We start from the raw sequence: 13,674 nt of genomic DNA, 5'->3' as shown, positions 1-13,674 counted from the left end.
AGGGGGCTATGACGAACCTACCCAATGGTTCCATCCCCTCCCGCTACAATGATGAGACATCTGGTGGGTTCCAAGAGCTGACAGAGGTGAATGGCGTCCTCCATGGGTCGCTCATTGAGATCGATCACTTGAATGGGGTTCAGCACACCACGAAAGGCGTTCAAGAAGAATCCACCGTCGTTATTGCCCGCTTTGGTGTTGCCCACTACAATCAAAGGTCGCCATGGGCGGTTATGAGTGGTGTTGCCCATGATTTGTCTGACAATCTAATCGTTTAAGGGACCTATTGAATGTATGAGTGTGACTTGACCAGATGTTTGCTTCAATTCAGAATACCTGTTTAATACTGCTCCGCTTGAATTCGGATCCAGCAACTTTGGGATTCTTCAAAATTACGCATTCTGGCGGGATAATGAACTCGCGGTAGTGACCCAAATCGCAGATGTTGCTCATCTTCTGCTGACAAGACTTGTGAACAGTGCTAATAAGAAAGAAATCAAAATGCGTGTGGTTGTCCAACTCTACAAAAGTGAAGGGAGCTTACTTACAGTTGGCACCAACAACATCGTAGATCTTGTATGACACTCTCAGGTCCATCTCCGCCGCATGAAGCATCACACACCTCACATTCAGACATGAGGGGTAGATTTCCAGACACCCAATGATGCCGAAAGACCCCACCTCTAGAGGAGACATTTAGAATTACAAAGGATAAAAGAAGCTAGGTTCGGTGAGTGGGCACTCACGTTTTCCGGAAGATATTTACTAAATACTGGCACGCGACCCCTATATTCCTTAGAGGTAACAGAATAACAATACACAAAGATTCTGCGTCAGACATCAAGAAATGATCTCAGTGTTGCGATTTTGGCTATTTATGTACGTCTTGCCGTAGCTTGAGAGCTAACTAGACTTTGACACCGGATTTTGGACAGCACCTAATATTAATATTATCTAATAAAATTTATCATGTTTTGAACCTGACCTCACTTAACCTCACCTGACGTAACCTAAACTTTCAGTTGCAAGGGCCTGTTGGCGCCTGGCAGGAGAGCAATCCTGCGGCAGCTTGGTTGAAAGGGCCTGGGGGCGGTTAGGCAGCGGTCACGGAGCAACACGCAATTGCCAACACTGACGTCAGTTCTTATGTTAGTTGACGCAGAATCCCCGTTTATTGTCATTCGGTTTCCACTAAGGACTGTAGCAACCCCTACACTGTTAGAAGTGTTTAGGGTGGTAAATGGGTTGTAGGCTATTATTTGGTTCTCAAGGGCCTTAGGGTTATTAACCCAAGCTCTTGCGTTTGAGCCTTGGAGAAGGTTGTAGAGACCTGTAAAATACCGGATTGGATTTCATATGCGTGAGCTAGTCAGGCTGCGCCACAATCGCAGTAAGAACAACCATGATTTCAGCACATCTAGTGCTTCCAAATTTTAACTGACAAAATTGTGCACCATCTTGGCAAATTGTTCGACAATTATTTTGAACCATTGAAGTCCGGCATTCATTTGCTAAAGATGACAATACATGGTAATTGACAAAAATAGCCGAGAACACGAAAAAAGTATTTGCTGCCAACTTTTTGTCATCAGTAAGAACGGTGGTGACACTGCCTTCATGGTAGAACCAGATGGCGCACTAGTATGAAATCCCAAATCTTTACACGTCTCTATTGTTCATAGATAACTCACAAGTCTTGATTTGAAATGGAAAACATGAGAGCAATATGACTACTTAGTTTTTCTACCGGAGGTGGCCGAACACAAAGATAACACTTCTAGGACTATATGCCTCAAAAAAGACAAACCATTCTTTGAAAAAATCGACGCCTAAGGATTTTTAAAAAATACTCAAATCAAATAAAATCCCTTTCTAAACCCCTCATTTCACTCAACTTCCTCATTCCTCACATTCAATTCCCCTTAAATCTAGTTGCGTTCACTTACTGGGGGTCATCTTGGGCTGTGGGCGTGGCACCTGTTTTACGGGCGCGCGCTTTACAACTGAATCTCTGCTCTGTGCGCTGCACACACTGACCCTTTTCGCACGAAGCGATACCGCAATCTGCGCAACAAATCCCGGACGATCCCACTATGAGCAAAGTCTCGCAAATCACGCAATACAACGGGTGCCAAATCCCACCTTGGGCCCAGGTATGTATGCGGCGCGTCCGCCGCATCAATGCCAAAGCGGCCAAGGGCGAACGTGGAAAGCATAACTTTTGGAGCAAGACCCAAGTGAGCAATACCAACAGACACGTGATCCCCCAAGTCACCGAGTCCGGGAAAGACCCATCCCTGGAATCAGCCATCCTCAGTCTTATCTGATTTCTTTTCCAACCTCCACTGTGTTGGCCTTAGAAGGCGGGTCTGTAACGTCTGTAACGTCTTATCTCAGAGGACATGATTTGACGTTAAGAGAGGAGGACGTCACATCAATGCAGCAAATAACAGGCTCTTCATAAGGGCTTCTTAGTTCTGACCACAGAGCAACGGGGAAGAGTTTAGTGTGAGCCAGCCGAACAAACCAATTTTTAGAGCGGATGGGTGACAGCTGGAATGTTCACAGGTTCTGGCCTCGAGTTGTAGAGGCGCGTCTTTTAATCAGCTGGAGTAACACTGTTCAACTGCTGACCGATTAAACCACAATAGGGCACCACAAAACATCCGTCATCAACGTTCTTGGCTTTCATTTCCATGTTTCTCTTTGATCAGCCAGATTATGTCTAGGGGAGGACGCACGGCCTGGCGTCACACGCCAGTTAAGCTATTATGTGATGAAAGCAGTAATCACCAAGCTGAGATTCAGCTCCAAAAGCATTCGTAAATCCAAAGTGCAATGAAATATCGTTAAAGAACTTTGATTAAAGGAATCATCCAGTTTCATGCGCCATTTTTATTGAAACTGATTTTTTGAAACAGTAATGACCTTGGTTGAAAAATCCTACCCATGATGCTGGATCTGGAAGCAATTACCTTTTAAGGGGAAAATGCATGTATCGACGTTTCATCCGCGCAACTTGAAGGGAAATTGCCAAAAATGCCCCCTCTTTGTCTTGAGGCGCAGAAAATGGCCCACATTGATAGTAAGACCACTGTAAGATACGACTATTAGGATTCAGCGGCCATACGTCACAAATGCAAGCAAAATGTAAACAAGGTCTGTCATTGGTTGAAAGTGCGGGAAAGCAAATTCAAAGGAGTAAGCAGTCCCTGTCAAAGTGAAAAGGCAATAGAGGCGGGAAATTCAAACTGAACGGAAATCCTCCTTTTCAAGTTCAAAGTTACGGATGTTCCAGTCAATAATTTTGTCCAAAAATGTCACTACAAACGACATTTTTGTAACCGTTTCACAATCAATCACGATTAGAAACCTTTTTGTATCATACTTAGAGCTAGCAGGAAAAAAAACGTTCAGACCAGCACATAACTTTCAATCTAATGTCGGCAAATCCTCTAGGTACTGTAAACTTGATGATTGCCTGAATGCAAGAAACTCCAAATTGCCCCCATGCTAGATTTCAAAAGAGATTTTCCCTTCTTTCATTTCATGATCATTTATCAAACAAAATTGAGTGGCTAAGATTAATGCAAAAGAATGTTTCATCTAACATGACTTTGCTAAAGAATTTGCCAAAAGCAAAATTCGTCAATCTTGGAAATGTTAACGAGTAAAACTGTGACTACTAAATAAAATTAAATGGATTAATTAATGTAATCCATTAACAAAGAAGGCTCAAGCCTCAAAAGTATGAGTGAGCTCTTAAAACTTAAAGATGACGTCATCTTTGTTCCCCCTCAATGTCCCAATATTTGTCATTGAGCTGGTTACTATTCATCCTTTTTGTTAGTGAAATCTTCTTTTTACACACAGTCTGCAAATAACTCAAATGAAAGAATCCAAGGCACCAAACACCAATGCAATTCCTCAATATTGTCTCCGTGTTCGAGCTGAGAGCTTTAAAAATGAGCCTAAGTACAGCTTCTTCGCACACATCTGAGTCGCCAATCATTTGCAATATGTGCTCGATTAAAATTCACTTTTTTCCAACCCTCTGCCTTCATCCGTTGGATCTAGTGCCGCCACAAAGTGCCACCCCCTTGTAAGCCAATATCAATGTGACTAAAAACGTGTGCCTAATATACTCCTCACGAAATGTCGTAGCCAAAGCAAAAGGCTGACACATGTCAATGTCACGAAGGCAATTAATGATAATAATGATTGATAATAATAATAATAATCTTTATAACGACTCTTGGCCACGTCATGGCGTAAAAATAACTAAGGAATAGAATATGACGTTTATACATTGTACAATGGTTGTTGACAAAGCAAGAAAAATGTCAAGAAGGGTAAGAAGGTAAAGTGTCATCCTAGTTCAATATCAAAGTGTGACTTTGACCTGATACAGTTTTTGGGATTTCATTCCAAGTGTCTTCTTCTTCGACACCTTGGCTGTCACCCTGCCTCAAGACTCTTTCATATGAAAATAAACAAAGCTACGTAGTTCTCCCGGCCAGCCAGATACTGGGGGTATCAAAGGGGGAGTGTGTGTGTGTGTGTGGGGGGGTATAGAATCCAAGACAAGTACTTCAAATATGATGGGACAGAAACTATTGCTGATTACCGCATATGGTTTGGTATAGAACGTCATTTCTGCTCAGCACAGATTTGCAGGGACGGATCAGATCTCACCATGTTAAATGTCGCATTTTGTCGAAGTATGTAAATGGTCACACTTCCGAATGGCAGTCTCCGCCGTACTGGCCATTAATAACTCATCGGGCAGCCCATCATCGGACAGGGACCCCAGCGCTTTATCAGCGTGACTCGCAGGCTCTTCCAATCACATGCAATCCGCCCCCCTCCCCCCCCGTACACACAGACTTATTCGTGTCCCCACCCTCAAAGACCACCCCATTATGCCCTATGACCAAAATGAACATGGCTGAGAGGTAACTCCCATTGTGCCTGAGCCCCAATTCCCTCGCGAGACTTACAACAGTGTTGGCGGTCCTGACCAGGAGAACGCTGGTGTCGCCCTCTGTGAGTGTCAAACGTCATCACGGCTCGGCCTCAGTCCATTGCTTTTCGTCCTCAATTGTGAGACACAGTGAGGTTGTTTATAAAACGCTACCCCACAGTACGCCCTCATTGGCCCCGCGGAGTCTCGCCAGAGACCCAATCTATACTTAAGTGTACTCCGAGGAGGCTGAGGGGGGAGGGGAGGGCTGATCCTCGGGCTCCACCCAGCCCTGTTCACGCCTAGAACGAGATATCGTGGGCAAGGAAGTCTCCTCTTGGTCCTGGAGGAATTTCACCCGATTCTTGGCAACTCTAGCATGTCGGGTGGTCGGACGCCTTATGAGCGTCTTTTAAAGCAGCACTGCCAAAAAGGTGAGAGCCACCAGATTTCCGTTCCAGCGTTGCCATTCCAGGGTGATCGATCCTGCGATTATGTGCTAAATGGCATCTCCAGGACGGATCATCCACAGTGACTTGAGTATGGCTAATAGGAGCATGGTGCTGGTCGAGCAGCTCTATACCCTTGATACCCGTAGAGAGGTTTCAGTGCTCAAGCCACTAGATGAGAAATCCCTTTTGGCGAGTGAGTCAATGAATGATTGAATTCCTTCCTTCCTTCCTTCCTTCCTTCCTTCCCATGAGACTGACCCGCAGTCATTATTTAGTATTGCCATGAGGTAGATTTCAGGTTTCACCTCCATGGCTCACCCAATGTCTTCCTGTTCTGTTGTGAGATCACTCACATACAGTACGTCAGCTTGGCTATTGGGCCATCACTTTCTTTCATATCATTTCGAAGACGAGCCCAATGGGTCTGTGCCCTACTCGTGAATCCGCGTTGCTCATTCATGCCAGTGGCTTAGGTCTGATTGACCACGGACTTCTAGAGATATGGACTGCCAACGGAAGCAACAATAATAATATCTTTTCTCCCAAACCGCTCATCTTATTATTATTCCAAATAAGCACTTCATACGACCACAAGTTCTTGTTGAATAGATGAACTTAGCCCAGTTTGAGCCTAAACCTATGCTTAGGGAACTCAGGAGACATGTTCAAAGTTATGTAAGAAACATTACTTAAAATTTGAATATTCGGCCTGCTCTGGGTCAGCTACATAAGCTTTGGACAACATAACTTTGAAATAATCCACTTTACATGAATATGATATGAAATTGACCTACCGTTAATTGAAGCGATCTACGTTTCTTATCTTATTCCTTTAATTCGAAAAGTGGCTCAGAGTGGCTATGATGACCCAGAGAAGGGCCGATTTGGTCGGGAAGCCCGTTCAGTCACAGTCCATATTTCCAGAAGTCCTTGATTTGGTCTAGTTCAAGAACCTCGGTCTAGATCTGGTGATTCGGATCCTAACCAGAAGAGTTCTTGGTGCAAGCCTGAATGTTTGTTTGTGTGCTTGGTTGTAGGTGTGGCCGCCTCGAAATCGGCGGGCGTGGTGGGTCGTTGGGGTTCCACGTCGTTCACTTCGTTGCGCACCAATGGCGAGTCTGGCGGGGGCGGGGGCCTCCACGCCCCCAACCGAGCCCCGCCCGCCGCCGCCGCCAAGAAGTTCTTCAAATCCCGCGCCGGTCACGACACGACCGAAATCACACTCCCACAGGTCAGAACATGTTCAAAACCAGAACCAGCACATTTTCTTGTAGAGGAATCAATTTCAATTTTGGCGCGGAATTAGATTTGGCCGGAAAGATTTGCCGCGCGAAAATTGATCCCAGCGAATAATGTTGATTCGAATTCTTATGTTCGTGGACAAGCTAAGCATGCCTGTTGATAATACTTGATATTGCCGCAGTTCGAGAAAAACGCGAAAACTTATTCAAACGAAATGGCTTTTTAAATCAAAAACGCGACAATAATGTCAGCTAAAATTGAATACTTGACAAGAGCTTGATCGAATTTGGGACATTTTATGGCTCATTCGCGTTTTTTTTTTTTTTTTTAATTCTTGTCAATTTGAACTTAAACAAAACAATCCGGTAGCATTCAAATTCGAAGAAAAATGATAATTATGGCCGATGGTTTTGCATCTGGCAACATTTTGCAAAGACGGAGGAGACCAGTAGTGGCCCAGGAAAAAAAACAAAAAGAAAAGGTCCCTTTCATTGAGCGAAGGAAGCGCCCTCTGCTTTGTCTAGGTGCGGACAAACTAGAAGTCAAACCAAGCTTGAAAACGAGGGTTTACGCTCTAAGATGCCAGACTTCATCAAGAGATGATTAGAGGAACAATTTATTGCCCAAGTGCTGTGACACATTGACTAAGCCGTCAACTCTAATGGGAGGTGTTTAAAAAAAAAATCGAGGTGTAAAATTCCGAACAATTGTGATTTGTAATTAATAGGGGGTCGGTCAGAAAAGTATTTTTTTTTTTGAAGGTGAAAATAATAAGTTTTCAACCATTTTGGTCGACTTGGGGCAAAAAAAAAAAAAACTATTTTCACCTTTTTGAACATATTTTGATGTTTTCCAAACTTATTGTGGCGGATCTTTGCAACTTGAAAGCAACTACTTTGACCAAAATCACAAACTATTTTTCCGACCCCTAGTAATTAAGAATTAGACAGGAAGGCATATGTATGCCCTATGCATGATTGATAACTCGGCAAAACTGTTGCAAATCATCATTTCCAAGAAGATAGCACAAGAAAAAGCAGTTTCCAAAAGCCGTTATTCCCAAATTCTGGCGACAATACAATGATTTCATTACCTTACCCAACTAGTCAGAAATCGACCAGTTATCAAATGATAGAAATGCCATGGCTCACCTCTCCCTCCAGAGCTCTTTGAGTCGGTGGCCCCGCCCGCTGCGACGCCCGCCGGTCAGCCCGCCAGTCGACCGGCTAAGCGAGCGGCCGGCGGTGCGCAGGTCAGCGCCACACCGGTCACCAGCCTCAAATCCGGGCGCATCAATAAATTCTTCACCTCTCGCGCGCCCAAAGAACCACGCGTCGAGACATGGCTCAACCCATCGGATGAAGCGCCAGCGCTCCCCCAGCGTCCTGCCATCGTCACCAAGGTCCCGCCTTTGAAATTGCGCATAAAGCCCGTCTTACCCCCGCCCGAGCCACAACAGCCCATCGTGCCCGTCGCACGCCCCGTCCTGCCCGACAGTCCGGTTGAGGTGCCGGATTCCCCCGATTCCCCCGATTCACCAGAGGTCGAACTCAAGCTGGAGTCGGAATCGCCTCCAGTTTCGCCGCCCGCTCCACTTTCGGTCCCTTCGCCCGTCACTACGCCCGAACCCGTCGTTAGTCGCACTGTCAGTCCAGCGCCACCCGCACCCGTGGTGGCAACTGCACCCGTGGTGGCAACCGCACCCGTGGTGGCAACCACACCCGCCGCTAGTCTGGGCCGTGATTGGTCGGATGATGATGCCTCGGAGCCCACGCCCAGTCCCCCGTGCGCTGCGACCCCGCCTCCGCCGGCGTCACCCCCTCGACCCGCATCCCCCCTGCCCATAGTCGCGCCCGTCCCCTTGACCAAAGCCCACGCGGTAGCCACTTGTGAAGCCGTGCCCCGTCCACCCTCGCCACCCTCTACGTCCCCGCCTCGACCTCCGGCTGACCGGCCCCGGCCCGTGAAAAAGTCCATCTTCAAGACCAAAGGCCGCGATCAGACCACCAAAAAGAGTCTGTACAAGCACAATTGGAACGCGCATTCTGAACGACCGCCGGACGATTTTCAACGCGAAGTACTCACCCGGGCTGTTTTCGGATTCCCCGCCCCCACCATTGGGTATGTTTTCTTTCTTGAAGTAAATTAAAGGAAACGTACTTCTCCCTTAATTAAAAAAAAAAAAAATAATAATAATAACCACCCGGCCTACCTATGTTCATTATAGTGTTCCCGGGAGTGCAGGCGCGACTGGCAAGAGCAGCCTGGACTTTGAAGACGAATCCTCGGCGGCACCAGCGACCTCGGCGGATGTGTCCTTCTCGGCCTCAAAGCTGGTACGCGTGGCGTCCATGCCGGCTGTGGGTAGCCGTGCCCATCCTCTGGACGAGACCGGAGTTGAAGTTATGAGCGTGAAATGTCCCAAGGTGAGTGGTGGCCCCTGGTCAAAGAGTAGTTGCATTGTGCATGTCAATCGAAGAGAATGAGCGCCTTTTTGTCTTTTGTAATTGGAGAGATTTATCCCGGTAAACGTTATTCTCCACCGATTAGTTGGCGCTGCTACTTTTTTAAACCTTAACCTGACCTTATCAAACCTAAACTAACCTTACCTAACCTAACCCAACCTAACACGATATTAATAACCCTTAAAGTCTCCATCTAAACCTTTTAACATTTTGCCATTATTTAAAAATGAGCACCGCCAACTAATCGGTGGAGAATAACGGTTATCATTTTATCCCCTCATAATAAATTAAGAAACGTAGATGACGTCAGCTAAAGGCAGGTCATTTTTTTTGTATTATCTATTTCTCAAAGGGTTCGTTTCAAAGTTTTGTCGTCAAAAGTTTATGTGGTTGACCAAGAGCAAGCCGAATATTCGAATTTTACGTGCTTCCGTTTGTTGTCAACATCTTTACAAGTCCGTGGCAAAGACCTCTAGGATTTGAAACTCGTAAGATGATTATTTTACTATTATGTTTATGAAGTTCATGAGATAATTGGAGGATGATTAACATCTTAGTGACTCGTTTCAAAACAACCTTAGAATTAAATTCTTTTAAGTGACTTGTTTACCTTCAAACTCCCAAAAAAAATTCTTCGTTTAGAGTTAGATTTGTCACAATATCAATTATTGGGCCTTTTCATTTGTTTCCGTGAAAATAGAGCGCTCTTTCTCACAATCGAGGGAGTAAAAAGGGTCCAAAAGTTGTGGAACGCGATTGACACGAAAGGTAGAAAATATGTTTTTAAAACTTCGGAGAAATTCTGATCGAAAAAGTTGGACCAAATGTTTTAACGTTTTGAGAAGTACTTTTGATTTACAACGTCAAAGTAAGATCGACAAACTCGTTTAATTTAGGAAGGCGGAAAAGGATTTCAACATAGAGAAGAACTGTCAATTGGCAAAGATTAAGGAGGGATCGAGAATTGCACAATATTCTCGACTAAAGTGGCAAAAAAGGGATTTGAAAATTGTGAAACTTTTAAAATACACATGTTGGTTGATATCTTGTACCTAAAAGGATGCTAAAACACGATTCAAAGTGATTCCTTAGCTTTGTTCAAGATAAGTCGAACCGAGTTTCAAATCGGAGTGAATAATTTTGGCCTCAATTTCGTTCGGTTCATATCTCCAGGAGCAAAAGGAGTATTACACTGTGATCAAGAATGTGAAGCGCGCCCACCAGATCCAGGACTCTGGCGAGTTCCAGGAGTTCAACGACGACGTCGACTACATCCTAGAGGGCTTGGGTAGCCGCAATAACCTCTCCACCCGATGCCTTTCCACTATCACTCTGGCCTCCAAGTGCATGGAGCCCTCCTTTCGCATGCATCTCAGAGCCCACGGTAATTGTAACAGCATTAGCACAATAACGATTATGCAAATTAGAAATGCAAAGCAAAAGAGAGCGAACAAATGTGAGAGTTTGAATGGCTGGCGTCAATCAAAAGAATGAGAAATAATACGATTAACCCCCATTTGTAAGAGGTTAATAATCAGATTGAAGGATCTCGTGTGATGGATTACGGTGGGGGGGCTCATGTTTTGATGGATGTATTCTAGGCACAGTGACCAAGTTCTTTGGTGAGCTGAAGGACGCTCCGGAGAACTCGAGTCTGGCTTTGTGCGCCGCCACTGTCCTCTTCGTTTTGAGTCAGGATCGACTCAACATGGATCTAGATCGAGACTCTCTCGAGCTCATGTTGAATCTCCTTGACACAGAGTCCAGGATCCGGGATGCACTCGAGGGCTCTGGCATGAACCAGCGCGAGCTCACCAAGAACAAGCAGAAGGTCAAGGATCTCGTGGGGGCCATGAAGGCCCGAGGCCACGCTGCCAATCTGTCCCTGGATCACATCACCTCCGACCATCTGGCCATGGAGACGCTGCTGTCGCTCACGTCCAAACGGGCAGGTGAGTGGTTCAAGGAGGAGCTCCGGGAATTGGGAGGGCTCGACCATCTGGTCCACACCCTGTCTGATTGTGTCACCTACCTCACTGCCGACGAGATCTCCATGTGGACAGAGCCTCTCCACGACAAGCTCAAGAAGGCTGGACGTGTTCTCAAAGTATTAGAAAATGTAAGTAGAACACAATTTTTGATGATGAACCCAACAACCCATTTTGGGATCACCATTGGATTTGGCCAATATGCAACCACTTGGGCCGTTTGTGTTTTTCTCATGCAGGTGACCCATGAGAATGAGGAAAACTGCTCGTACCTGCTCAAATATGAGGACTCCAAGTTCATCAACCTCATTCACAGCATGTTCCGCATCCTGGATGAGGAGGTGCCGCTTAATCCATCCACAGACATCAATGACAAAGATTCAGTCGCCTTCTCTCTGAGAGAGGTCCTCTTTGATGTCATGCGAGTCTACATCAACCTTGTTCACGACTATCACCAGCAATGTAAGTCGACATATCTACCACCCACAACCCTTGTCGGACGGAAAGCCGAACAATGGCTCTCACCCAACCTCCTTGTGTGTAGATGCGCAGAAAAATCTTCAACGCAACCTCGCCAGTCTATGAAGTTGGTTTTCCTACCTGAAATAACGGCATAGTTATGCATGGATTTATTTCTCATAGGTGTGGGCTCAGAGATTGCCGGCCTTAAGAAGGACATGTTCGACATGACCCTTCATTGCTTGTTTTCCTTGCCAAAGAGTATGCCTTTTGAAAAGCGCTTCGACGTCCTCGTCTTGGCGCTCACTCTCCTCATCAACTTGGTGGAGAACTCCAAGCAAAATCGGTTCGTAACTCACCAAATCCCCAGCGATGACCGGGCCGTTGACATGACATGTTTTGCTCCCTTGACATTTCTAGTGACCTCTTGATGAAGAGCCGCGTTCCCAACAGCTCTGACACGTTCTTAGCCGAATCAGAGCGAGAGCTCGCACCTCAGGGATTGATCCGACTCTTCCTGGAGAAGGAGGAATCGGCCAAAACCGAAGAGGCCAAGACTGGTGGGCATCTCGGAAGCGAAATCTGAGCCTGGAGGGATCATCGTCATGAGAATGTGTTCATTGATTATTGCAGATAACATACTGGACGGTGTGAAGGAAGAGGACGAAGAGAATGAGGAGGAGGAGGCCGAACGGAAGAAAACACAAGAAGAGAGGATTGACGAGACTGTAGCCAAATGTGAGTCAATTGGAGGGAACACTAATATGTGCTGTGGGGAGTTAGGTTTTCAATGGATTTTGGTGTCGTTTTTCTTGCAGTGCTTCACAAAGCGGGTAGACACATGGAAGACACCCTAATAGGCTCATACATCACTCTCATCATTGGCTACCTCATCGTTGACGACAAGGTATCATTCTTGTTTCTGACCAGTTTCTGGTGATTGGTGGATCGTCCATGATGTGTATTGATGACTACTAGATTAGATTAGCTTCATCATGAACCCTCTTTTTCAGGATCATGAGGAAACGGTCCGGGGATTCTTACCCGATGGACACTTTGTCATTATGGTCACCGTTTTAAAGAAATTTTTCAACTTTATGAATTTGACCGCATCCGTGAGTATTATATGTCCCAGTTGTTCTCAACTTGAGGTCTTGGCTGAGCATGTTCATGTTAGATTTAGTTCCTCTCTGGAGACCGCAAAAGGCGCAAAGCAAACTACGAACACCTTCGTAAAAAAAAAAAAGGCAGCATAGTAGAAATGTTGATTGTTATTTAGTCCAATGGGTACATCTCACTTATGAGACGTGAAGAAAAGCCGCCAGAGAACCAAACTAGACCAGAAGAAGGCCATAATCAAAGGTTAACAATTAGTTTTTTTTCCTTCTGTAACCCATTTTCCCCACTTCAATTTTCGCCACGGTTTCGGGTAGAATGTCCCTCGTAACAACAAGGGAGAAGGGAAATGAATTTCCACAATTTGACTTGCAGGCCTCGGTGACGAGTTCCCGAGGGATCAAGGCCACTGAGGCAATCATCAAGCATCTGGAGAGGATCGACAAGCCCAAGCCCGACCCGGACGATCCCGGCAATCCTCATCTCAATCATAATCGGTCGGGTTTCATCGAAGATGAGGAAGAGAACTTTGACGACCTCACCCTTTTCGATGTGTCCAAAGATGACACCTTGCTGAACACCTCCGGCCAAGAGGACAACGAAGACGGAGCTGAGGATGTAGATGACAGGGTTGGAGACGAATCCAATGACACGTTCTCTTTCGGAAAGCTCTGATCATGATAATGATTGATTTGATTGATTCTCATCGTTCATGGTCCCATGGCTCCATGGACCATTTGAAGCTCACTTCTAAGAAGACGCAAGAGCCAAGAATGCATTTAAAAAGGGTAGATGCGTTATTTAAATTTTACGGAGTGCGTAAAATCCTCCTCAAGTAAATCCGCGACTTTAGCTAAGAAGAACTTTTCATGGCGGAGATTGCCCTCTGCAACCCAATTTACGAACCACTTGGACGAAAAATATATATTTAAAATTGTCACTTTTTCTAGAAACACACAACACAAGCTAATAAACATTCTCAGAGTGAA

General features: G+C 45.6%; 2 protein-coding genes across 2 annotated transcripts in view; one reads left to right on the top strand and one right to left on the bottom strand.

Moving 5' to 3' along the window:
- LOC131892279 (diacylglycerol kinase epsilon-like) overlaps positions 1-2,647 on the bottom strand; it is a gene marked incomplete in the record, with an annotated part of 23,129 nt that extends 20,482 nt beyond the window's left edge. Inside the window, 4 exon segments of the mRNA XM_059242083.1 lie at positions 22-266; positions 337-481; positions 549-683; positions 1,947-2,647. Of these exon segments, the coding sequence (XP_059098066.1) occupies positions 22-266; positions 337-481; positions 549-683; positions 1,947-2,311 (890 nt within the window).
- A 2,297-nt stretch (positions 2,648-4,944) lies between these two features.
- LOC131892160 (protein wings apart-like) lies at positions 4,945-13,674 on the top strand. Its single transcript, XM_059241936.1, has 13 exons — positions 4,945-4,955; positions 6,453-6,646; positions 7,821-8,778; positions 8,885-9,083; positions 10,296-10,506; positions 10,724-11,241; positions 11,350-11,572; positions 11,753-11,915; positions 11,990-12,129; positions 12,203-12,307; positions 12,388-12,476; positions 12,583-12,684; positions 13,061-13,674. The coding sequence occupies exons 1-13, from the start codon at positions 4,945-4,947 to the stop codon at positions 13,358-13,360; spliced, it is 3,213 nt and encodes a 1,070-aa protein (XP_059097919.1). The 3' UTR covers positions 13,361-13,674.

Source organism: Tigriopus californicus, chromosome 12, assembly GCF_007210705.1.
Source record: "Tigriopus californicus strain San Diego chromosome 12, Tcal_SD_v2.1, whole genome shotgun sequence".
NCBI lineage: Eukaryota > Metazoa > Arthropoda > Copepoda > Harpacticoida > Harpacticidae > Tigriopus > Tigriopus californicus.
Note: the sequence above shows the minus strand (reverse complement) of the source record. Positions and strands in the feature narration are given on the sequence as shown.